Source organism: Crocodylus siamensis, chromosome 4, assembly GCF_052110815.1.
Source record: "Crocodylus siamensis isolate JL-2025a chromosome 4, ASM5211081v1, whole genome shotgun sequence".
Taxonomy (NCBI): Eukaryota; Metazoa; Chordata; order Crocodylia; family Crocodylidae; genus Crocodylus; species Crocodylus siamensis.
In genome coordinates, this window is record NC_143398.1 from 125,457,287 (window position 1) to 125,483,157 (window position 25,871).

Consider the following 25,871-nt stretch of genomic DNA (forward strand, 5'->3'; position numbering starts at 1 on the left):
TTACTTCAAAGGGCACCATTCCTTCACTCAGCTGGAGCACTGCTATGAACCCATGCAGCTGACCAGAGAAGCAGCACCCTTAGAAATAAAGATACCTCATGTATCGTTTTGGGTGATGGGAGTGAGGGGGGAGGGAGGGAGGGAGACCAGGAGATAAGGACCCTGCATAGAATCCAAGTTCCACTGTTATAGAAAACATTGCTCTCTGCTAAGGGTCAAATTCTACCTTCACTTAACAGCTCTGAAGAGCCTCACTCTCCTAAACAGTCACCATGTTTAATGAGATTGGCTTGAAAAGGGTATACATGAGGAAAACAACTATCATCAAGAGACAGGAGATTTAAGATTAAACTACGTTAAAATTATGGCAAAATTTTCTCATGATGTGACATCCAGAAAAACAAGTCTTCAACCCCAAGTAGCTTTGGGCACTTTTACACATGCTCCAGGGGCTAGGGAGGTGGCGCTTTAATTAGAGTGGTTCCGAGAGCAGCTCTGATTAAGGTGCTGCCGTGTCTCATGTACAAGTGTCCCTGTGCTTAAAAATAGTGGTGGGATCACTTGAATTAAGGCTTGTTTTAAGAGCTGTAGATAAAGTGCCTCCACTGCCATTTTTAAGTGCAGGGAGGCTAATACACAAGACGCAGGAGGCTGCTGGAGCACAGCAACTGCCACATTTCAGCTGACTTGATTAATCAAGTCTTCTCCAACACACTGGAATTCCAACATGTAGGAGCAGTCTCCACACTCGTGTATAGGCGTCCTTTTACTTTAAACCTCAGCATAGAACAATTAAACAAAACTTGGCACCTACCCACTTCAGCCAAAGTTTTAATACATGACTCCACGGAGGCTTTCTGTGCTGGGTTTGGCCACGTACAGTTGTAAATTCTGAAAGCAGACTGCAGCAGTTGAATAAAAACTGGCTGATGTGTCTGAAAACAAAGGTAAACAATGAATGTTACATTTTAAAGGCTCTTCACAACTGCCCTAGGGTTTGATAGACCATAAACTACATGCATGGTTTTTAGGCCCTGTGTGCTTTATCTATAATTCAATTAAACCCTTATCACTCATCAGGACAAGCAAAAAAGAAAAAACAAAAAAGAAACTGGTTTGGTAATATCAAATCACGCAGTCCTTATGCAAGTAAAATTCTCACCAATGTCCAATGTGCAGTGTGGTGTTAGGACAGAAGGCAAGCAAGGATGGTACTTTCCAGACTAATTCAGAAAGACACACGAGCTCTCAGGAGACCTTTCCATCTTAGGCACTAATGTTTCTGTGTTAAAAGGATAAAATGAAGGCTTTGATCCCACCAAAGGATCACTCATGCAAAGTCTCACTGAAGACACAAAAGTCAAGTGAAAAAGCTCTGTACAAATCTGTACGAGCCCTTTCATTGGATTAAGATCCTAAATTTGTGAATGGCAAATTTAGAGAGAGTTACACTGTTAATGTAAGATACAAGAAAGGGAACAAAAAGTAAAGGGAGAAATAAAATTTTAGCAGGCAGGAGACTCAGGAATGGTCTGAATTACATATTTTTAAGAGTCTCTCTCGTTCTTACCTGGAGGCTGGTGCTGTTATCTGAAAATGGAGAATTGAAGAAGCCGCTCACAATGTTCATTACTGGCTCAGTGACATACTTCTCCAGAAATGTGTCTGCATGTTTCCGATCTGTAGTTGTATTGCAAACCTGAAGAGATGAGCAAAAAACAGAACAAAACAAAACAACTACCCTTAGCTTTTGTTTACTTGAGACCATATGACATTTAACATTTCAATTGACATTTATCTATATAATGTATAGATAATTAACCCTATTTCCAAAATATGGATCTTCATACAAAATATATAAAATCAAGGTAACTACCTTGTGGTCAAATTGTACTGAGTTTAGCATTTATACACATGCTCTGGGAGCGAAGGGGGGCACTTTAATTAGCGAGGCTCAATAGCCACTCTAATTAAGGTGCCTGGAGCAACATGGGTATCAGTGTCCCCACACTGAAAAATGGCAGCGGGGGTGTTTTAACTAAAGCTCCTCAAACGAGCCTTATTTAAAGCACCCTACCTGACACTTTTCAGTGCAGGGATGCTGATACATGTGACACTGGACTCTTCTGAAGCATGGTAATTAATTTGCTCTGATGTGCTGTAATTATTGCACACTGGAGCACCCTCTGTTCCTTCACACTCCACATCTTATCCTGATCTGTACCTTTCCTGAAACAGCATTTTCAGTTTAGCTGCCTACTCTTTTCCCCCACCACAAAGCAAAAAGAGTTTGCTGGACTGAACTGGCTCACTCCCTCCTATCAACATACCGCATGCTGCCTTATATATTTAGACAGATGAAGAAGAAAATGAATCATTCCTCTCCCTAGCACGGGTGACTTTAGTAAGGGAAGGTAAAAATGTTGCAAGACTGAACAATGCCAAACTTTTCTCTGCATCCAATAGCTTTTGTTAGATGGGAGAGGTGGAGCTTATTCAGAAAAAGAGATTTAAAAAGAGGTGGGCCAGTGGGAAGTAAGCATAGTGAGCCCTGACACTGGAGGAAGCAAGATCTCTGTGACCTGTTCAGTCAGCAGAGGCCAGCAGCAGCCTCCATAGGTGTAAATTACAAAAAAAAAGACCCAGTAAGACACAAACAGCCTAAATTCTTAATATCACAGAGTTGTGAAGGACATAAGACAAACAAAAGGGAAGGAAGAAAAAGAATTGGGTAGAAAAGGAACACTGGAAGTGACTTAGATGTTTAAGATGAAGAACTCATTAGGTCCCTTATGGAGCTGTTGGAGAACACAGTAAGTTTGAACTTGAATACAGCATCCTTGAAGGAAACATTCTAATGCAACAGCATGGGGTTTCTTTTATCATATACATTTTTTAATGGTGAAAACTGAAAAGGTGTGGTGGGAAGGAAGGATCATTTGACTCATTTCATAATTCTTCCCAGGAACACACCTTTCAGAATGTTCTCATGGAATAAGCACAACACTTGTGAAGCAGGAAGACTTTACAAGAAACCCAGGCCTAAGGAAAATGCACATGGCAATCCCCCCACACTTCAGTCTCAATCACCTCTAAACAAGGGGGGGAATCTTAATAGTATTTAGAAAGAAATAAAGAGGAAAATACTGCTTTCATTTACACTCATATACAGTCACTCCAGAGATGCTGCAGGGGTGAACGTGACAGCAGATTTACACATGTGTAGACAAACTCCATGATAACCACCAAGGTAGCAGGTGAGCTCTTGACATATACTCAAGAATACTCAAGAATCTAGGCCCCTTGTGAGGGAGGGAAGTATTATCACCCTATTTTATAGGTGGGGAACAAGGACAAAGAAGCTAGCACAGAGATCACAGAGAAAAGTCAAGATCACAGAGAGAAGTCCACAGAAAAGAGCATCCAGCTCTCCAAGCCAACATTTTCTCTACTTTCCACTTCAACAGCAACTCTTGGTCCTTGTCCTCTGGGAACTCTGGTGTAACCAAAAAGTATTTAAAGGAAGGTAACTGACAGCATCAGTGATCTTTTCTGGACTGAGCTGGGATATACAGATCTTCAGAACACAAAGACCTTTTGCAAGGGACAGCACCAGCCTCTTCCCAGTGCGGGGGCTGAGGTGGGCTAGCAGGAAATCGGGGGGGACTGCACTATACATCTTCTGGCCAAACAAACTTTTTTTAACTTAAAGAGAGGCGCCATGAGCTGCAGGCAGGAGTGGGATGGGCTTAGCTGCGTAGGACAAGGTGTGGGGGGCTTGTACAGGGGAAGTGTTGGGAGGGACAGCTACGGGGTGGGGAGGTGCTAAGCCAAGCTCCTCTAACTCAAACACCTTACAGATGGACACAACAACCTGTTATTATAAGGTAGTTAAGAAAGAGTCCCCCTACCAGAAAAGGGAAAGGATTATGGGCATAGACAGAAGTGACAATGTTTGCCTGATCTGACCAAATGTTTCAAAACAGAGCATCTTCCATAATTTCTGCCTGCATTGCCTCCCAGCCTGTCGCTATTTTCAGAATGGGAAGAGGAAAACGGAGCAGAGGGAATTCAGTCTGGGATTTATTTTAGCCCCTGTTGGAGGCTAGGGGCGTGGGGGGGCTACAATTTACCCACTCCATCCTCCAGCTCTGGCTGAGAAAACCTAGACAAGTTCCCTCTGCTCCCTTTCCCCCCTCCCATTCTGAAAACAAGGACAGTCTGGGAAGGAGGAAGGGCCACTGGTAGGGGAAACTAGACAGATTGGGGTGAGCAATTATTTTGGGTGGAGGGCCGCTTACCCAGTTTTGGCAGGCTGTTAAAGGCCGCATGGGTAGCCCTGCCCCTTGACAGGTGCTCCACCCCCTGATCACCATCTTGGGACCAATGTCCCAGGGCCAGCACCAGTGGGCCCAAAGCGGGACACAGGCTGGCAGGGGTCTGTGGAGCTGGGTTGGACTGCACTAGCAGGGAGAGGGGGGAACTGGCCTGGCTCCACAGAGCCCCTGCCAGCCAGGACCCTGTACTTTTGCTGCCCTGCTCTAGACCAGTGTGGGCCCTGTGCTCCCACTGGCTCCCTGCCCACTCACTCCCAGTGCCCCCCAGCCCTGCGGTACAGGCAGGGGGCAGCACACAGTGCCAACCCCTGCTTACCAGCAGGGAAGAAGCTGGTGCTGAGCACAAGGAAAATTGGCCCCTCGCCCAACCCATGGCCAATGCTCCATGCTGCAGCTGCTCGCAGCCCATGCAGGGCCATCTGGAGCAGGCACAGGCAGCCCCACATGGGCTGCAAGTGGCTGCAGCACGGGGCACTGGGCACAGGGCAGGTGAGGGGCTGCTTCTCCCCTCTCCTGCGCTCAGCACCAGCTTGTAACCCGGCCTCACCACCAGCCTGGGCCCCGCACTGGCTCCGGGTTCGCCTGTCGGGAACCCGACAGCGACAGCAGCTGCACGTAGCCCCAACGGGCAAGCCCGGAGCCAGCATGGGGCCCAGGCTGGCTGTGAGACCCGGTTAAAAGGTGGTGCTGAGTACAGGGGGGGCAGAATAGTGGCCCCTTGCCTGTCCCATGGCCAGTGCCCCATGCTGCAGCCACTTGCAGCCCACCTGGGGCTGCCTGTGCCTGTTCCACACAGCCCCACACGGGCTGGGAGCAGCTGCAGCAGGGAGGGCTGGCCATGGGGCAGGGAAGGGCTGCTTTCCTCCATGCCGGGAAGGAGCCCGGGGAAAAGTTGAGCACAGGGGGTGGGGGGGAAGCAGCCCGTCCCATGGCCGGTGCTCCCTGCTGCAGCCACTTGCAACAATGAGGGGCTGTCTGGAGTAGGCACAGGCTGCAAGTGGCTGCAGCACCGGCTGCAGGATGGGGAAGGGGCTGCTTCCCTGCACTCAGCTTTTCCCCAGGCCACATATTGCCAGACTCCTTCCCTGCCCTCCCCACCCCCGCCCTTACCTGCAGTTCCAGTGCAGGACAGCCATGTGGCCCCAGGCCAGAAGCCCCGGCTGGGGCTCCCAGCTGGGGGCAGGGGAAGGGAGGGGGCCTGCTGTTGTGGAAGCCACCAGGCTTCCTCTGGGTCCTACTGCTCTTGGTTCCTGTCATTTTTTACAGGAACTAAGGGCAGATAAATAATAATTTTCAAAATTTTTTAGGGGCCCCGCAGGCCGGATAGAATGGCCTTGCATGCTGCATTTGGCTCACGGGCCATATTTTGCCCACCCCTGAGATAGATTCCCCTCACCCGTGGAACTAACAGTGAACTGTTTAGTCCGGGGGATCATTTGCAACTCACACTGCTTCTTGCAAAGCATTCTCAGTTACATCGGGGAGCTGCACTTCTGTCTGTGCCCTCAGTAGACAGAAAAGCAACAGTTGCTATGCCATAAAACTGAGAAAATAAGCCCACTGGTGACATTTCTCCAACAACACTTGTGGAGGTAAATAAAGATTCAGTTATGAATCAAAACTTTTTGAAAAGTTCACAGAACTAAAAACCTCTTGATGTTCTTCTGCCTTGAATTAATCTGCATGCTGATTTCTGCTGGAACCAGTAGCTCTGAGGCTTCATGTTTGCAATACCAGCAGGAAAACAGGACTGTACAGTGCTAGCGTGGTGAATTAAAAAACTTACAAAACTAAACTGCATATTGCTCTTAAGAGTTATTCCTCACCTGTCTGAAAAGCAGAAAATCATGTTGGGGGCAAGGGGCATGGAACTCTACCCTCTCCCAATATGTCTAAAAAACCCACTGCTCTGTAACATAATGATGGCCCTTCCTTCCCTGCTTTTATCCCTTCACCCTTTGGGAAAGACAAAGATGTTTCCCAACAGAAGGAAAAACCTGAAATGCATGAAATGAAGCTGAGGATTAAGGAAGCGGTGTTTAAAAAACCCTTAAGAGGCTTTGGGACCCAAATTCACATGAATAATGCTTTAGAGATTCAGCAAAGAAAGCCAGCAGTGACTTTGCAGCTGTCAGATTCCAGCTCCTTCTTTAATCCTTTTCAGAATGCAATTGATGGTTTACAGAATGGGCCACATGCAGATGAGGGAAGCATCTTGCTAAACTGCACCCACCGTACCTGGTACACAATCCTCCCCCCTCAGGTGAAAAGAAAAGGAGGTTGATAGAAGTCATTAATATAAAAATGAGGCAAACCAATCTGTCTTTTTTTTATTAAGGGCAGATGCATTTGGCAACCAGTGTCACCAACAGCCTTCCTAGCACCTACATTGTGACGTACTTCAGTGATGAGGATGTGTTGCACTTAAGGACTAAGTATCTCTTTAGTGGATCCTGAAACTAATAAAACTGGTAACTATCTCAAAATCCAGCCTGAGGATAACTCTGTCCATCTTCTACCTTAGCACTCTCTAATAACAGACACAAAGCTCCCAGACTCACCACTGATAGCCATTCCATAGCAGCTAAAAGAAAAGCATTTTCCCCCCAATAGCAGCTCTTTTAGCTCACTGGAACACAGAGGATCAAAGAGATCTTTTTCTAAATGCTTAGAAAGTTATTGTAACATCCATTCATGAAGCTAAAAGCATCCTATCAATTCTCATAGCGCCATAAAGCTGATGTATTTACAACGTGTGAACTCGGAATTGCCACCACCCAAAAAAAAACAACCCAGACCTGAACAAATACACTCAATAATCTAGCAGATCTGGCTACCCAGAGGGCTCAGCTAAAGAGTAGAACAGAAGAGAGCTCTTCTGATGTGTTCTTTTAGCTGAGGGGAAAAAGAAAAGGAGCTGCTAACTGGGCCATGAAAGGAACTAATTAGACAACTAGCTACCCAGAGGGCTTTGCAGGACAGCAAAATAAAAGTGCACTTCTGCCATTCTTATTCAGAAAAAGCAGCACATAAAAAAACAGTTGGTAAGCCAGGCATCCTACTGCATTAATAATACACTCACTATTCACCTCCACAGACCTGGAGTCTAACTTTCTCTTATTAGAAGGCAAGGGAAAAATGAGCTTGGTCACAAGCATCAAGATACCTCTCTAGCATTTGGCATCATTCAACCTGATCAGTGGTCTGTTCCACTGAAGCATCTCTGGATCAGTGAAGCAAAACTGCATAAGGAACAGTGCCTTTCTGTGCATGTCTCAGCTACACAAGGGCAATGAACATGGCCCTATTACAGAACTAATGCAAAGGGAGGTTTGTAGGTGCTGCGATTAGAGGGTCATTACTGTGCCATGTCAAACAAGGGCAACCCTTCTATGAGAAAGGGATTAAACAAGAAAAAATGCTGCGGGCCATAAAACTGTGAAGTTAAAACCAAGAATCCCCACTCCAACTAGGTTTCTGATCTTTTTCTCTAGTGAGCCTGAATTGCCCAGAAGGGCCTCCACTGCAGGAAACAGCTACAGAAGCAAAACAGCAGTAGCATAGGGTTTGAAGAGGTCTCATTACTGATGAAAATGGCTTTCACCAAAAGACAGAAGAGCACAGACATTCTTGAATTAGCCTGCCCCCTGAAACAAGGGGGGGGGAGAAGCATTTCTAGTTTTCTATTTCACAACGAAATGAACAGGACCAGCACCTACAGAACTGTATAGCTATCTGAACTTACTTTTCTTTGGGCTATAAAACATCAAACTAAAGGAGTGTGCTATTTTCTTCTGATATGTTTCCAAGAAAGTATTTTATGATACACTACCACTTTGTTGTAAATGCCCACAGCAGAATTTAATTGAGGTCCTTTCCCTTTCTTTCTTTCTCTTTTTTAATTTAAACAAAAGTAAAAATGCAATGAGTGAGAACTTAGTGCTCATAAAAATTAAGGAAATACGTATGGGACAAAGCCAAGAATCCAGTACAAAGATACATTTCAACAGTGTAACAACTCCCACTTCCAAACCATTGCTCAGGATCAAAAACCGAATCCAGCACCTTCAATATTAAAAACCTGCTCGTCTGTCACTTGAATTAAACTGTATTAGCTAGAATTAGTAGGAGACTGTTATTCCTTTGTGAAAGACTTTCAGAAAAGGGATGCTCAACATAACTATAACCACTAGGTAGCATAAAATTCTCTCTTGTCTCTGTTAGGGCATTGTAATCTTCCCAAATCTGCAAAACACTGCTAATATTCTATCTTCCTAATCTCTCATGAGCAGAGGACATCAGTCATGACAATCTAGGATATAGTTAAAAGTCATTCCAAGTGACACCAAGAAATTCATTTGGGCAAGGCACAAGGAAGCAAATGTCCAGCAATGACATCACATAGCCTGATCACGCAGACTCTTTAATGATGAAAAAATTATGAACCTAAAGAGTACAGTGTTATGGATAGCTGCTGTATCAAAATCTGAATGTGAGAGAGGTTAGGAATGATGGCAGTAGAATGAGTCAGCCAATAAGAACCAAGATGGTAAGGAAAAAGTAACATTAGAAATAGATATAATCTCTTGACCTATGAGCCACACTGTGAGGAAGGAGTGCAGACATATAGTAATTATTAATTGAATTTTGCAGAGATGAACAGTTTCACAAACACACAATATATCCAAATGATATATTTTTCTTACAAGAAGGATGATGGTGCTAGAAATATGTAGGTTAAAGTATAAGGCAAATGTGACAGAAATTATGAACTATTAAATAAGACTTAATTTGTTTCATTCTCTCTTGCATCTGAAAAAAAATGGTTAATAAAACATATGACGTTCAAGCAGAGAAGTTATTGCCAGTTCAGCTGTCATAAATGTGCGTACTGTAATATTTAATGCCTCATAAAACTTACCCTTGCCATATCAACAAGAAAGTTCTCAAATAATTTCCAAATGTGGTTACTGGCATAAATTTCCTTCATTTCCACCTCAGTGTCCACGTAACAGTGATTAACAAAGTTCACATATGCAATTTTCACCTGCAACAGCAGCAAGTATAAAAACAGCGTAAAAATGGAATAAAGAAAGCGGTCTTACATCCACAAAAGGCACTGAGCAAGCACAATGATTCTACCAATATTAAGAAACAGTAACAGCAACAACAGTATTTGTGTTTTAGCCTCCGAACATTACAACAGAAGAGGGAGCTTTTTCTCTAGTTCTAGGGCAATTTTGAAAGAAATAACCCTCCGGTACAAAATGCAAGAGACCTGTTAATGTCCTGAATAAATGTCTACGTGGAAAGGATTGAGATGTGCGAGCAGATTATTTCCCTATATAGTAGCATTTTAAAAACCACTAAAAAAAAAAATTAATATTACAAAGGTCAGGGACTTAAAAATTAGCCAATGTGAGAATTAAGGTTGCCTGAGCAACTGTAATTCAACTCCCTTGTGCATATGCATTATGGCAGCCCTGCCAAATATCACATATGAAGTCTGTAGCAGTTAGAACTACTACCCAGTTCTCCAGAGTCCTAGATCAATACCTGAAAACAAAAGGCAGAATAGTGTCTGAAACAAATCCCTACACAAAATGGTAGCATTAAGCTAGCACATGAAGACCTAGAGTGCCCTTAGCTCATAGCCCTTCAGTGCTATGGATTGCAATAGGAATGGCCAAAGCATTTCCCTAATTCTGGGTGATGGATAAAGCAAGAGGCAAATGGGAAGGGTTCTTCACATTAGAGCAGCTAATAGCTGTAATTTCTATTAGTCCCATTTTGTACCGTATCTGTTATGAGAGACATTGCAGGCATAAGGCCCCATACTCTATTCTGCCACAAGTGGCTTTGTTCAACCTCACTGTTACTCCATTTTGTGATTTGGGGGGGAAAGGAAATGGTATTTGCCCGGTTGCTAAGGCTTAATAAAAGGGGTGTAAAATACACAAGAATAAAAATATAACTTGGTAAAAGACTTAAGACTGGAAGTCAGGATCTCTTCCTGACACTCAGTACAATTTCCCTAGGCCCAAGGGAAGATGCCAGCTGCTGCTACTCCTGTTTCATAATCCTCCTAAGTGGAACTCCGCTCTGCATCTCGGACATTCTCAGAGCAGTTGACATATCAAGGATCTATGCCATAATGAAGCATGCACAGTGAAGATGTAATGTTACTGCCAAAGTCCCTGAAAAAAATTGAACACATACTTGCAAATCATGATTTTTCTGAAGTTTAGGATGTTAAAATAGGAACAGAAAAAATATATACACTTCTCTGACCATATGGCAACTGTCTGCCACATTCAAGCTCCTGGTCCAAACTCTGGTTAGAATTTTCAAAGAAATGACTGGAAAAAAGTAACATTGGAAAAACTACCTCTTTTCTTTCAGACCTTTGGGCCACTTTTGCCAAAGCCTTCTAAATATTGCAGCCTGAGGTAGAGAAAAAGGTTGGAAAAATGTATTCTCTTTGACAAGTTTTGTCAAACATAAAACCAACTGAAAACATGGGGCATTAATGGAAAATACCAGACTTTCTTAATGACTGTGAGCTCCTCCTATAAAGACAAGTAGGAATTAAAATTTTAGGGAGATTAACCAAAATAACCTAGAACTTCAGCCTCTATGAAAGCTTCAGAAAAGGACGCTTTACACAACCATTTAGCAGAAGATAAAGGCTGCTTTTTGCCACCTTCCTTGCTTTCTCATTCTAGCTATTTTTTTTCTGGGGCCTCCTCAGATAGTCACTGGCAGCATGCATTGCATGTAGGTAATTACTATTATTAGGTTTGTGTGAAGCGGGCTGTGTTCAATTTGGATTCCGATTCAGCCCAATTTGGGGGACAGTGATTCGATTTGCTGATTCAAATCGCTGTCCTGATTCAATCTGAATGAATCCGAATCTGAAGATTCAATTCTGATCCGGAGAATCAGCAATTCGGCCATATGCACAGCTTTATATGTTTTTTCTACATACCTCGAGGTACCAGGCATGGCTTGTGAATGCTGAGATGAGCGCAGGGGGTGGGGCCCGCATGCTCAGTGACAGACCTGAAAATGGACCAGATGTACTTCTGGTTCACTTCTGGGTCCACCACCGAGCACGCGGGGGATCCCACCATGCTCCCATGGGATGCTCCATCCATCCCACCATGTCAGTGTTCATAAGCCATGCCTCATACCTCAAAGTATGTAGAAAAAACATATAAAGCTGTGTCTACAGTCAAATTGTCAAATCTCTCCAAAACAAATCAGAGGCTTACAATTCGATTCGGAGAGATTAATGGGTCTCCTGATTCAATTCTGATTCAGAGATTTGGCCACCAAATTAGGCCAAATCTCCTCTGAATCGAATCAGCAACCAAAACTTCTCACAGACCTAGTAATTATTAACTGAATTTTGTGGAGATGCAAAGTTTCTCATATCCACAATATATCCAAATCCAAATGATATATTTTTCTTACAAGAAGGATGATGGTGCTTAGAAATATGCAGGTTAAATTATAAGGGAAATGTGATAGAAGCTTAGCTGGCTGAGAAGAGCCCTGCCCCCATGGCCCAGAAAAAAAATGGGGTCCTGCCTGACCACTGCTGCTGCTCAGCAGGGGCAGGTGAGTCTGGATCAAGTGCAAGGCAGACCAGGGTTGGGGTTGTTCACATGGGTTCCAGCTGGTCTTCTCTGGCCGGGACAAGTCTGGAGCAGGCACAGGGTGGGCCAGGGTTGGGGCTGGGGCTGTGTACTGTTGGTGGTAGCTTTGAGGAACCACAGGGTGCGTGGGCTCCAGGCTGTTGGGTGGGTGGTGCTGACCATTGTTTAACTCTATGATTAAAATTGTAATTGATTACAACTATTTTTTTAATCTCGCAATTAATTCCGATTAAGTTCTTTAATGTCAGCCCTAGTTTAAACCGGTTTCTGATCACTTAAACTGGTTTGTATGTAATTTCTGTCTCTAGCCCCCTTAACTACAACAGGGGGAAAATTTCAAAGCCTATTTTTCTAGCCTATCCATGCAATGGTGATATATTTAACAAGGCAAATTCAGTCACCAAGAGCAGCAGAAGAACCTACCAGCCACAGTCAGAGACTACATCCTGCCTGTTCTAGGTGGGGCAAAAGAAAAAGAGCTTAGGGTCTTAACAACAGAGAGACAGAGCTTACCACTAAACAGCTCGCTTTCAGAAAGGTTCTCATTTATTTTCTCATTGATGCAGCTTAACATACAGCCTAGCTGAACCAGTGAGACTGTTTTCTGGGCACATATTCAAACAATTGGTTTTCAGAAGCTGTGTAAATGTGTTGTTATTTCAAGAGGCAAGGATTTTCAGTGGTGTCACTGAATACTCAGGCTTACCTCTGGTATGCAGTCATCGTGGGTCACCACTCTCACTATATCATCCAATGGCAGGAGTGAATTACACTTGATCTCTGTATAAACATTCTTCCCTTCTGTACATGCTGCTAGCAACTCCACTAGTGTGATGTGGTAAGCCAAAGGTCCACTCTCATCTGCTCGGTCTCGCTCTGAGCACATCATTTGAAGGAGAACTGGAAATGATGCTCTATCATTGTAAAATATCAACACATCTTCACCTCCATTTATCAGCTGAAATGATAATATAGAAGTTTCCCCAGTTGTTCAAGTGCTCCACACTGGATACAAATGATTTGTTCTCTCTTGCAATATGCAAAATTACTCTTTGGCAATACAGACAGCCTTAGAAAAATAGAATCTGACTAATGAAATGCACACGTAAAGTGGAGATTTAGGGCCAGATTCTGATCTTAGTTGCATTGATGCAAAACTGGAATAACTCCACCAAAGTCAAAGTCAGCTGATGCAGAAGGATTTCAACAAACTCAGTCCAGATGTCTGTCAATCTGTCTGTTAAATATGGATACAGGCCTCAGCACTTCTATTATTTAAGCACCTACTAAACAGTACCTAGTCTAATCTCTCAATACACATGAGATAAGGGCACGTTGTTATCTATGGTTTACAGAAAAGGAACTGAGGAACAAATTAAATGTTATGTCAGAACTCACACAGGAAATCTATGGATGTAAACCAGCAACAAGAATTTAAACCAGGACTTCTGAGTCTTCATACACTGCCTGAAAGATAGACTGTCCTTCCCTTACCTCCATAACACAGATTGAAATTAGTGCACCCGCATTATTATTGCAATGGCAGTGACTCCTTTTAAATGGAAGTACGTGGTGCAGCAATAAATAGCCGATGGTGGAACAACACAAGGAAATATTTCATCCTTGGGCTCAGATGTGCCATTTGGATACATCCCAGAGTTAGAAATAGCATGGTGCAGCAAGGTTTGAATGGAGGGAATAGAGCAGTATACCAATCACAGATGTATATTTCTCTGAAGACCAGTGTAGAGTGCCCAGAGTCCTGCATTCTCTCTGTCCCCTTTGGGTATAGTGTATTCCTAGGAGAGTTGGAAAGGAATAGCCCCCAGGCAGCTCTGGTAGTACTAAATAACTTGCTTGGCAGCATTTGTAGGAATAGGCCCATATCTGTTCTGAGCAAATGTTCAGAAGGGCATGGATGAAATCATAATCTCACTAAATCCAATGGCAGTGACTGCCTGATAGATATGCTTAAACTTTCACTTGACAATGTTTGGGGTCATAGAGAGGATGAAAGTTATGCAAATGCAGAAAACTTCTGAAAAACACCCATCTCACCCATTTTCCCAAATTTTTCCAATACTGAAAAATTACAAGCATTCTGACTGCTCTGATTTTTGGGGATTTTTTTTTCCATTTGTCACTTTTTTTCCTTTTTATAAATAGATACAATAGAGTGAATGGTATCTAGGATTCCTGCCCCCCCCCCATGGGTTAACTTTCCTTTTATACTTATTCCTCTTTCTACTCCACTTTTCAAAATTCCTTCAATTTCTGGAATATTTGCAGCAATAAAAGAAGAAATTATGAAAAAGTATAAGGAGGGGAAATAACAACATCAATCTTATTTTATTGCACTCCACGGCACAAAGGAAAGATAAAAGGGGAAACAATTATTTAAAATCTGAAATTCTGAATATTCAAATTACTAAAAATATTATTTTTCTTTTTTTTTTTTTAAAATGTTCTGTGTAAAACCTTGGGAAATGGAACCAACTTTTAAAATTTTCCATGAAACTGTTTTTCTATAGTTCAGCCTTGTGTAGTACCTAGTCCTTACATAGGGAATACAAAAGGAAGGAAGAATACTCTTCATACTATCCAAAAATGGCTTAGATATATACAATATAGGCACAATCTGGCCCCGAGTTATTTGCTGGTCAAAACAAAAAGCAATGTATCCCCTATGCTGCACACGCAGACTGCTCCACTGCTGAAGAATGAGGACTAAATCTTATGCAAACATAACATATTGAATGTATGAAACAAGAAGTTGGAAAGGCAACAGAATGCAAGATTAGTTGTGGGGACTGTGAGGAACCTCTACGTCTGAAAGTAAAAACAGCACATGCAAAATTCCAAGTTCTACATCAGTATTTACAGTGCAAGCAGAACAAACTGATTATCATTAAAAAGCAATGAAAGAAAAAAAATCTGTTTTTCCAAGTTTTCCACAATTTCTCCACTGACATAAAGATCATTTGAATAGGAAAACTGAGTATCCAGGAAAATGTACCTGAAAATCCTCACCAAAGAAAAAGTACCCAACATAAATCAGATAAAATTCCCACTGATTTCAGTGAAAATAGTAACTAAGAAAAGGCAACAGATACATGAGTATGTCTAAACTAACCAGTTAAAATATGTTGAAAAAACATGGAGGTTAATGTCAGTTTTAAATTAATTACTGAGACTTTACAAGGCATTCTGGAACATCATAGAAAACAGTTGTTGCAATGAGCTGGATAAAGTCCTAGTTCTCCTTTTTAACACTAAGATAAAGCTATATGTCCAGAACCTCCTGGCACTCTCCTAATATAAAACACTAAAAAGCCTAAAAAATAGCCAAAAACTGTAACTTCTAAAAAGTCAAACATTCTAACTTCTATCTTAGAGATAGGGAGACTGAGGAACTAGTTATGTCACTAGTGTTATATCACAAAGTGAACCAGTTGCATCAAAACTGTTAGATCCTGTGCTTCCTCTTTCCGGAATAATACCCATATTTGCTTGTTTAAATCATTACTCTATAACTAATAACTGCTTAACTGTAATTGTATAACTCTCTTACAGGTTACTACTTAAGATGATTCCTTTTTTGGGTTTTTTTGTTTTGTTTTGTGTTTTTACACAAAAACTTTGCTTACTAATTCCTGAAGGACTTATGATCTAAATATCACAACTAAGTTCATTTCTACTTCCATCATGTATTCAGCTTGAAGATGTAATACAGCAATTTATCTCTGTGCTATTATAGATCATTAACAAAAATATATTTAAAATGAAAAAGCAAAAATTATGTTTGATTAGAAGCTAAAAACCTACAAGAAACTGAGAGTAAAATAAAAAAATCTGAGAGCACTAATGCACAAGAATTGCTTGAATTATGTAAATCAAAGTCTTGTAATTGATATAATATGTTAAACACCTCAGTCAAACTGAAAAGGTTGAAATGCAATTCATTAAAGGTTACCCATGTAGGAAGAAGTTTTATTTTCTTAATAACAATTTTTCCTCCTCCTTATTGTGAAGAAAATTTTGTATAAGTTTCAGACCTCTTTAACTCCTGACTTTAGTTCATCTCTGTTTTTGTCTTCAAGTTTCTTTTTCTAGAAGGAAAAAAAAGTGCTTCGCAAAGGAATGAAAATGGCACTTGGGCATTGATCCTACCAAAACCTACCTGCAGTGGTCAAAGTGGAGTCAAATGGGCGCTTTCTCATTAACTTCAGTGACAACAGGATTTGGCCCTAAAAGACTACACGGTGAAATTTACCATGCCAATTCTAAACTTACTTATTCTAGGACAGAGTGTCAAACAAGTGGCCAATGAAGCCATATGATCTGGCCCATGGGTCTCTAAACTGACTCCACAACTGCACGTGGCACACGAGCTGGATGCAACACCACGGGCACTGCAAGCAGTATGACGGGGGATCAGTTCAGGGTGTGCCTGGACATGGTGCCTACACTAAACTGGCTTTGTGCACTGCCTCCAGCCCTGCTCTGGGCCTCACTTGGCATGCAATGTGCGGGCTGAACCCAGTGCTGTCTGCACCAAAGGGAGTCGCTCTCAATCTGGCCCACGGACTGACCCAGAAACTTATCTGATCCCAGGGGGTGGATGAAGGTCTAACACCCCTATTCTAAAATAATCCAATGGCTTCAACACAGATGCTCCAGAATTAATCTATGGAAGTGAGATCAGAATCTCATACCTGGGACTATAATAGGATCCCAAAAAGTGATTGTAATACAGTTTGGACCAAGCTGCACATAGGATTATTGTAATAAAGTGCCACAAGGTAGTAAATATGGCTGTGTGGATGGGGAGCTAAGATACAATGAAGCAGAATGAAGGCCTGAGTAAGAAAAACAGGCATTCCAGGGCTCTTACTTCAAAACAGAACTCTCTATGCCACCACCACAGCACTCAAGTTTTACAGCTAGTACTTATACAGATGGCCTTACCAAATTAGATGCAATTCAAAAATATGTATGCTAAAATATTCATTATTCATGATAACATTTCAAATTCTAAATCCATAATGCCAGCATGTCTTGTTGGCATTAAGAGTAGAGGAAGGCAACCTCAGAATATTAGTATATGTGCTAAGCAGATATAATATGAACAGTTAACATACCTCTGTCATTACCATATCCTGGCATTTCTTCACATATTTGCCATCTGCTTTTACAATCGTCTGCAGAAAACGCAGGTATTCCACGTGACGTCCATGTGTCTCTATACAGTGTACAAAGTGTTGCACTACTCTCTCACTAATTTCATTGCACAGATGGTAATTGTTCATGAAGATATGCCGCATGGTTTCAGCTTCAAGAAGCTAAACAGATTTAAATCAAATAGCCTGATAAGAACAGCAAATAAAATTTATATGATGTTATGAGAAAGAATACTGGAAGAGTCAAGAGCAATGGAAATCAGCAGGTCAGGGTGAAGGCTCATTTGTGGAGCACCGTGGGAAAAGCCAATTTGTACATGCTCTATGGCTAGGGACCTACCTAAATTGCAGTTTTGCGGATTTCATGGAAACCTTGAATCCAGTGTTGCCTATGAAATCCAGGGGGGAAAAAAACTTAATAAAAGTTTTTATTAAGTTTTCCGCACCCAGTTAGGCCTTGCAACCTGCCTGAGAAAGGAAAGCACCAGCTGCCAGAGCGGCATAAAGGGGGCAGCAGACAAAACGGTGGCAGGAGACAAGATAGTGGCTCCCTCCTCCCCCGTGGGGCCTCTCCACCAGTCAGCACTCAGGGTCTTTGCCAGACAAAGGGCAGCCAAAAGTCAAGATGATCGCTGCCCCCTCCACTCCCTCCCTCCCTGTGACCTCTCTACCAATCAGTAGATTGCAGGGCCAGGGTCTCTCTGCCAATCAGCACCAAGGAGTGGGCTTTTCATGAAATTGGCTCTTTGTGCTAGGACAAAGGCACAAAAATGGCATTGTCTCATCACAAATTAAGTGGTCCCTATCTATGGATAAACAGAAGCTTGAAGGCCTGATCCTCACTTACAGCTGCACTGCCTTATGCTACTTAAAAGTTCAAAGAGGTCTTGTAGCAGTCACATATTAAATTCTTCTTCTTCCACAGTCCCTCACAGTCAAGGATAATTGTCTTCCAGGATTGTCTTATCTGTGTGTTTGAAGATGGCTCATGTGACCTATCCATCAGCCATTGTCGGATCAACACACTCTACTGAAGCTCAGATATGCATTTCCGTGTGGGGAAGACAATTATGTTTCATAGTTGGTAGGGTCAGAAGGGACCTGATCAGATCATCAAGTCCGACCCCCTGCCATGGCAGGAAAAAGTACTGGGGTCAAACGACCCCAGCAAGGTGTTCATCTAGCCTCCTCTTAAAGACCCCCAGGGTAGGAGCCAGCACTACTTTGCTTGGAAGTTGGGTCCATATCCTAGCCGCCCAGACAGTGGTATAGCGCCTCCTGATGTCTAGTCTGAATCTACTCTCTGCCAGCTTGCGACCGTTATTTCTAGTCACTCCTGGTAGTGCCCAGGGGAACAGGGACTCCCCCCCAATGCCTGCTGGTCCCCTCTGACTAGTTTGTAACAGGCCACTAGATCCCCCCTCAGCCTTCTCTTTTGGAGGCTGAACAGGTTTAGGTCCTGTGGCCTCTCCTTGTAGGGCCTGCCCTGCTGCCCCCTGATCATGTGAGTGGCCCTCCTCTGGACCCTCTCCATGTTGTCCACGTCCCTCTTCATGCCCTGAACTGGACACAGTACTCCAACTGCGGCCTGACCAGTGTTGCACAGAGGGGGAGGAACACCTCCTTGGACCTGCTCGAAATGCATCTGTGGGTGCATGACAAGGTATGTTTGGCCTTCCTGACTGCATCCCCACGCTGCCGGCCCATGTTCATCTTGGCATCAATAATGACCCAGTTAGTGACTCATTTGACTATGTAGGTGTTGACACCACAGTCCCCTAGTTTTTTAATGAGAATGGGGTGAGAGACCATGTCGAAGAAGGCCTTCCTAAAGTCCAGAAAGTCTATGTCCACTGCTACCCCTGCATCTAAGGATTTGGTGACCTGGTCATAGAAGGCCACCAGGTTGGTCTGACAGGACCTGCCTCTAATGAACCCATGTTGGTTAGCCCTAAGCATAATCTCCCCCGCTGGCCCCTCGTGGACACGTGCCAGGATAATTCTCTCAAGAAGCTTACCCAGGCTCGAGGTAAGACTAACTGGCCTATAGTTTCCTGGGTCCTCCTTCCTCCCTTTTTTGAAGATGGGAACCACACTGGCCCTCTTCCAGTCCTCTGGCACCACACCAGAGCACCATGAGTGCTTGTAAAGCTGTGCCAGGGGTCCTGGACTGACCTCATCTAATTCCCTCAGCACTCTGGGGTGGAGCTCATCAGGACCAGCTGATTTAAATACATCCAGTCCCTCCATACATTCCCTGACTAGATCCTCACTGACCCTTGGACGGGGTGGACCTCCCCTGGGCCCTGAGGGGGTCCCAGTGGGGGGCTGATCCAGTCCCTGCTCAGGAAAATGGAGGCAAAGTAGTTGTTAAATAGGTTAGCTTTGTCATCTGGTGTGACGACAAGGTTTCCTAACGTGTCTTGCAGGGGCCCCACGTTACCCGGTACCTTCTTTTTGCCCCCTATGTATTTAAAAAAGACCTTCTTGTTGTCCTTGATCCATGTAGCTAGTCCCAGTTCCATCTCTGCTTTGGCCTTCCTGACCGCCCCCCTGCAGCCCTGAGCAACTGCAGTATAGTCCTCCCTGGTGATGGCCCCTCCCTTTCATTGGGTGCACACCTCCCTTTTGGCTAGATGTTCCCAGATACTTTTGGTGAGCCATGGGGGTTTTTGCACCCTCCTGTCCCCTTTGATCTGTGTTGAGATTACCTCCCTTTGGGCTTGGAGGATCGTCTCCTTAAGAAGCGACCACTCTTCTTGGACACCTGACTCCCCTCCCCTCCAGGACCTCAGTGCCTCCCCAACTATTCTCCTTAGCTTACTGAAGTCCACCCATAGAAGCCAATCATCCTTGACTCCAAACCAGGACCATCTACCAAACACCAAGAAATATTAAATTAATGCCCGCTTGAAGACCCATATTCTGGCTAAGGGAGTTTAGCATCAATGAGAATCAGGTCCTTGGTCTCCAGAATTCTCAGCCCAGCACCCTTCAACAGCATGAAGTTCACACAAAAATTTTAAAAGGTCATGGTGGTGGGAAATACTCAGGCCATTGTATTCAGTCAAGTGTCTACACTTCTAACGCTCTTATATTATTTCTAACACAAGGGCACTCTGCTCAGCAGGTCTCCCATCCAGCAAGCTGGAAAGACTGTAATTTTGTATAACAACAATACATCATTCACCAATAAAAACAATGAAACAAATCAAAAAGTTAGGGAACTTCAGGAAAGAGACCAGAAGTACGTGAAAGTGATTTAGCAGGAAAATAAAAAGGAAGATCAAGTTTTAGGTAGAAAGGGAGAAAATATCACTAGTTAAAGGCTGCAGGCTTGAATTTGATCTCAGAGAGGTTGTATATGAGTGTAGTAGCTCCACAGACTTCACTAGAATTACAGTAGTGTCAGTAAGATCAGAATCCAGCCGCATGTGATATAACGTCACGAAAATAAAACATTGGACCTTTTTCAGGCAGCTTACAGAAAACTGTAGCTGCACGGTTCCTTTCCAATTTAGAATTTGGTCTCTTTAAAACAATGAAAAAAGAAACAAAAGAAAAAGAAAGAAGAAGAGAGAGGGAAGGTAAAACTAATGGAGAAGAAACAAAAGAAATCATTTCTCTATTGCTGTATTTGGCTTTACGAATGCCAGCAAGTAAAATTCAGGTTAATTTATTTTCAATTGTAAGTTATTGTCCAATGAAATACTTACTCCAGGTGTTAGGAACAAATTGAGGTTTTTGTGGAGAAGAACCTGATTCTGAGGATTTCCTCGACAGAAATTCTGCAGAAAAATGTGAGCTAGGTTCATAATTTCGTTCATCTTCTCATCAGTCTACAGATGAAAAAAGTCAAATGCATCAGATGAGACAAACATACTTGCTAAAAGACATGGCAATTAATGAACTAATTGTCCTCCAGCTTCCTGAATCTTAAAAAGTAGATACTTTCCCTTCAGCAAGAATGGCTGACCAGTTTCTTCCAGAGCCCACCAATGGCAGCACCTTTGCTAAATTCAGGGAGTCACTAAGAAATCACAACAGACATTGCATTTCCCACTACTCCCCATCTTGACCTTCTTTAGCCCAGGGTGCTCATGACCTGGACTAATAAGACCACCAGGTCCAGCTCAAATATACTGTGACCCTTTTCTGTGTTTGGAGGTGAACTGCGAGTATAAATAGATGTTGTCTTTGAAGCGGGATCAGCTCAGCTGGGATGTGTCCCAGAACAGCCAATTCATTTCATCAGCATCTACAGATATCACTGGGGCTGTTGCCCCACTTTACTGGGCCCCTACCATGCCTGGAGCTTCAGGGGCCCAATACTGCAGGACAATGACCATGGGTGTCACACCCCAACTAGGGGTGTACGACTGCAAGCACGGGAATCTCCATAGGGGTTCTCCCACTTGAAGTTGTATGCTCCAAATACATGCATGGTGGGAATCTCCTGCAAGAGGTTCCCTCCATCTGAGTTTGCAGACACATACCCTAGGAATTCTGCTGCAGTGGGATTCCCAGGGAGCACAGGATCAGCCTCCTGAAGCCCTGGCAGCCTCTCCCCATGGTGGAGAGATCACACACAGTCCTGCAGAGCCCATATTCTCCCACCATAAGCAAACAGATGTCAGCTGCAGAAAGGTGGCATGAACTATGACTAGGAATTATCATGCTCACACAAATTTGGGCATTTGTGGTGCAACAAAGGGCTAAGACAACTGCTCTCTTCAGTTTTGTGCCACCATAAAAATGTTTATGCCAGCATAAAGGTGACATCTGTGTGCAGCCTAACTTAATTTTGGCTCATTCAGTAGACTTTATAACAGTGCGTCCCAACCTTTTTTTCCTGAGACCCGCTGCTGGGAGCAAAAAAAGTGGCTGGGGGGGAGGAGCTCCCAGCACATGATGTGGCTCATCTTTTCTGTGCAGCACCGCTGGCATTGCCCCTGGAACCCTCATTTGGGTCGTGACCTGGGGTTGGGAACCGCTGCTTTATAATAACTATATTAAAGATGATAAAGCTAAAGACAAGATCTTCCAGTGAGTGTTCACTGTTAATCTCTTAATTCCTTATTTCAGATCCTACACAGTGGCCTGGTTTTCAAAAATTGGTCCTATTCTATTCATTCTAATGACTGTTCAGCACATCTGCAAATCAAGCCACTTTCATAGTTAAATATGTATTTTCTTCCCTAGCTTTCAGCACCCATTTTCCAAACTTGTAGCATAACACATTAACAAGAATGTGGTGAGTCTGCTCTATGAACAGCTCACTATCGCCCTGAGGAGAACTGAACCAAGCATCAAAATCACAACATTAGAGTGTCAGACACAGGAAAATATAAAAGAAGACCATAAACGGGTTCCATCTCTTTTCAGTGCCAGTGCCAAATCTACCTAATTTGACTGAGCTGGATCTAGCTAAAGACAACAAATCCATTCATTTGGATGCTCAGGTGAGTAAATCTGGGCCACTTCAATTCTAAAACAGCCACTAGAGACAATAACAGCTTTGCCAAGATAGAGGCTTTACAAGGCTTGAGTCATAGATACAGATATGCCCATTATGTCTCTAAAGTACCAAGCAGAGCACTCCCCTGAGAGTGCTGGACATGCTGCCGGAGGATACATTAGGTCAATGATTTCCAGCTTGCAGTGACTAAACTGCTTATTCTAAATATGGGAAAATATCACAGCTTTTTTGAGCACCTGTGAAGATAAATGCTGTTTTTATTCTTTATTTAGACAGTCAGATTTAAAAATTGTTCAAGATTTACTATTCTTAAATAAGAAAATTGCATAATCACTTGGAGTCTGCTTTGTAGCTCATTTAAGACTATAAAAATCTGTCTGTGGGTCAGACCCTTTTATAACCGTTTACTTTGTGCATTCCTCCCCTTCCCAGTAAAGTAATTTTCAGTATAACCTGTTCATAGGGTATCTGGAGAAGATCCAGTACGACTGAGTGGGCTCCCATATTTTTCAACAACCGTTGCTGCTGAATTCGACATTTTTTATTCTGGACACAAAGTTTGCTGAGTCGAATCAAAATCTAAAAAAAAAAATAACCCCCCGAAACAAAATGTGATAAAGGAGATTACATGTTCTAGCAACAAATATTAATGCCTTGCACCAGCATGTGCAATATACTTGTACATATACCAACCTCCTTAACAATGTTGTAATTATTACTCTTATTGCTGTCAATCTGTGGTTTTTTGGTTCCATCCTGTACTGGGCTTAAAATATTTGGTTCCTACAATTTAAAAACAAAAAGAAGAAGGCTTTTTAAACAATTTATTAAACATCAACCAAGTACATTTAACAACAAATAAATGAGAAGAGCAACAACAGACAGACTGAGAAAAGAAAAGGACAGTCTAATGGTTCAAGAGCTGGCTAATGACCCAGGTTCGATTTCTTCCTCTATCGCAAGCTTCCTGCATAATCTTAGACAAGTTGCTTGGTCTCTTCGTGCCTAAAATCTTTATGATGCATAGCACTGCCTTCCGCACAGGGATTCTATGAAACTCTAATCCTAAAATGGTTTAATAATATAGGACTGAGGTCATAGGAATACCTGTAACTGAAAGATTTTTCCATCCACATACATATCTAATGCAGCTAAAGTATAGACTGAAATGAAGGGAATGTAAGAAAGCTGCGACAGACCAATTCTGAAAATGACGATGGTGAAGGCAGCCTTTCTCATGGAGAAAAATCAGTTTTCTTCAAAAGCTAAGGAACAAGAGGTATATGGAGATTGATCTGGTATCACCCTGCTTCCAGCAGTAGAGTTCTTCAAGTAAAGGTGATACTTTAACTCACACCTCTGGGTGATGTGGAAAGGGATTTAAAAGGAGAAAATGTGGCCCTTAGGTTTGAACAATGAATTGGAAATGTTCTTCACTCCACCAGGCATGTTTGGTCTTTCTAATCTAGAAGTATGAGGGCTTAAAAGAGTAGGCCCTGTTACAGAGAGCATTAAATTCAGTGAAAAAAAACTTTGGAGTTCTAATGCCACGACTCAGTCTTGTCATTGGGAACGAAAATTATTGTAGTCTCACCAAAGACAATGAAGCAAATGGGCTCCCAAGTTTTCTTCTGTCTGCCAATATCCTAACGTTTTTGTGAAAAGTGAGATTAAAATATGCTCACCAGTGCACATGCACACATTTGAACTTTTATACTTTCTGAAACATCTCCCTGTGTTTTCTCTAGCTAGTTGCTAAGATTAGGGGTTTCAATAAATTCCATCCAGTCTTAATTTCCACAGAGGCACGAGGCAGCTGTACTGGTTCAGTCCTTTGTGGCTGTTTGTAACAATGGCAGCACTGTTGTTCAGCATGTTTGCATTGATCTGTGACAACAACGGATTATTTGTTTAGGGTTTGTTAGTATGCATGCTGCCTCTTCCTCACTGTTTGAAGCAATACTTTGGAAGATATTTTGGGCTTTTTGCTATAATTAACCACTCTCCTCTGCCCTGGGACTGGTGGTTAACCAAGATTAATTTACCTGGGACATTTATCAGCATTCTTCCTCAATCACTGAAGTTTTAAAATCCTTGTGAAGTATATGTTTTATCTGGAAGCGCTGATCAGCATGAAACTGCTGAATCTATCCTTTCACTTAACAAAATAAAAAACTGTTTATTGAACCCATAAGAGTGTTCCAGGCATGTAGTTATCAGGAGATAATCACACTGCTGGGACATGAGAGGCACATGGTTGTGCATCTTGTCTTGTTATGTCCTGTGATAGATACTCTGTCATGCCTTCCCATAGAGGGCACAGAAGTCACAAAGCTTGCACTGAGCTAGGCTCAATTCTGAATTATAGGTCTATAGTCCTAGAGTAGAAATTTCTAAACGTGGCTGCTAGCTTTCTTCATAAAATTCATAGACAACTTTAGGATATCATGTGCATCCATTACAGATTCCATTCCTCCATCCTCCAAATTGGGGCCAAATTTTGCCCCTCTTACTCAATCTGCATGATACCTTACTCCTAAAGCAGTCCCAAGAATGGTAGAATAGAGATGCATGAATGTAGCAGTTGTATATCGGATTGGTACTGAAAAAAGGAAAATTAACATTATCAGCAATCGGCTTTTTTTGGCCAGCATAGACTATAATGTCACTGATAAATGTTGCAGCACATACGCATCCACAGGATACACATGACCAGGAATGCAGCTGGGCAGCTTGGAGAGCAGTGTCCAGCCAGTACGTCTGTGGTGGGGTGAAAGGGTGGGGGAAGGGAAAGGGCATGGGGGGGAGAGATGGAGGCCCCCACAGTGAGGGAGGGAGTGGGGCAGGGGCAGGGCTAGGCGCTGCCTAGCCAGGGCAGTGAAGGTGACCTGTGGGCCAGGACAGGGCTGTGGCCAGCTTGTCAGGAGCACGAGGGGGCTTGTAGTGGACACTGCTCTCCACCACTGCACACATCCCTGGGGAAACATGGGGGGGCATGTGGCCCCACCCACTGGATTTGTGTGCAGGGCGAGCATGGGCTGCCTGCCGCAGGTCTGGGGCCACAGGCTGTGCCAGCCTCTTTCCAGCAAGGGGACTGGGCCAGGGCTGGGCTCTGAGCATGCAGTGACGGCATGGAGAGGAGTGGTTATGGGGTGGGCTGTAGTCACCCAAAATTCCCTGTGGCCACTCCTCCCATCACCACCACCACCCACCA

At 43.2% G+C, this 25,871-nt stretch overlaps 1 protein-coding gene across 11 annotated transcripts in view; it reads right to left on the bottom strand.

Moving 5' to 3' along the window:
- ITPR2 (inositol 1,4,5-trisphosphate receptor type 2) overlaps positions 1 to 25,871 on the bottom strand; it is a 537,951-nt gene that overhangs the window by 316,870 nt on the left and 195,210 nt on the right. For all 11 annotated transcript variants that reach the window (XM_090043677.1, XM_090043678.1, XM_090043675.1 and 8 more), the window contains 8 exons: positions 23,351 to 23,440; positions 23,111 to 23,236; positions 20,895 to 21,017; positions 17,140 to 17,340; positions 12,705 to 12,956; positions 9,259 to 9,384; positions 1,571 to 1,699; positions 815 to 935 (listed from right to left, as the gene is read on the bottom strand). In XM_090043677.1, the coding sequence (XP_089899803.1) occupies positions 815 to 935; positions 1,571 to 1,699; positions 9,259 to 9,384; positions 12,705 to 12,956; positions 17,140 to 17,340; positions 20,895 to 21,017; positions 23,111 to 23,236; positions 23,351 to 23,440 (1,168 nt within the window). The remainder of the gene's footprint in view (positions 1 to 814; positions 936 to 1,570; positions 1,700 to 9,258; positions 9,385 to 12,704; positions 12,957 to 17,139; positions 17,341 to 20,894; positions 21,018 to 23,110; positions 23,237 to 23,350; positions 23,441 to 25,871) is intronic.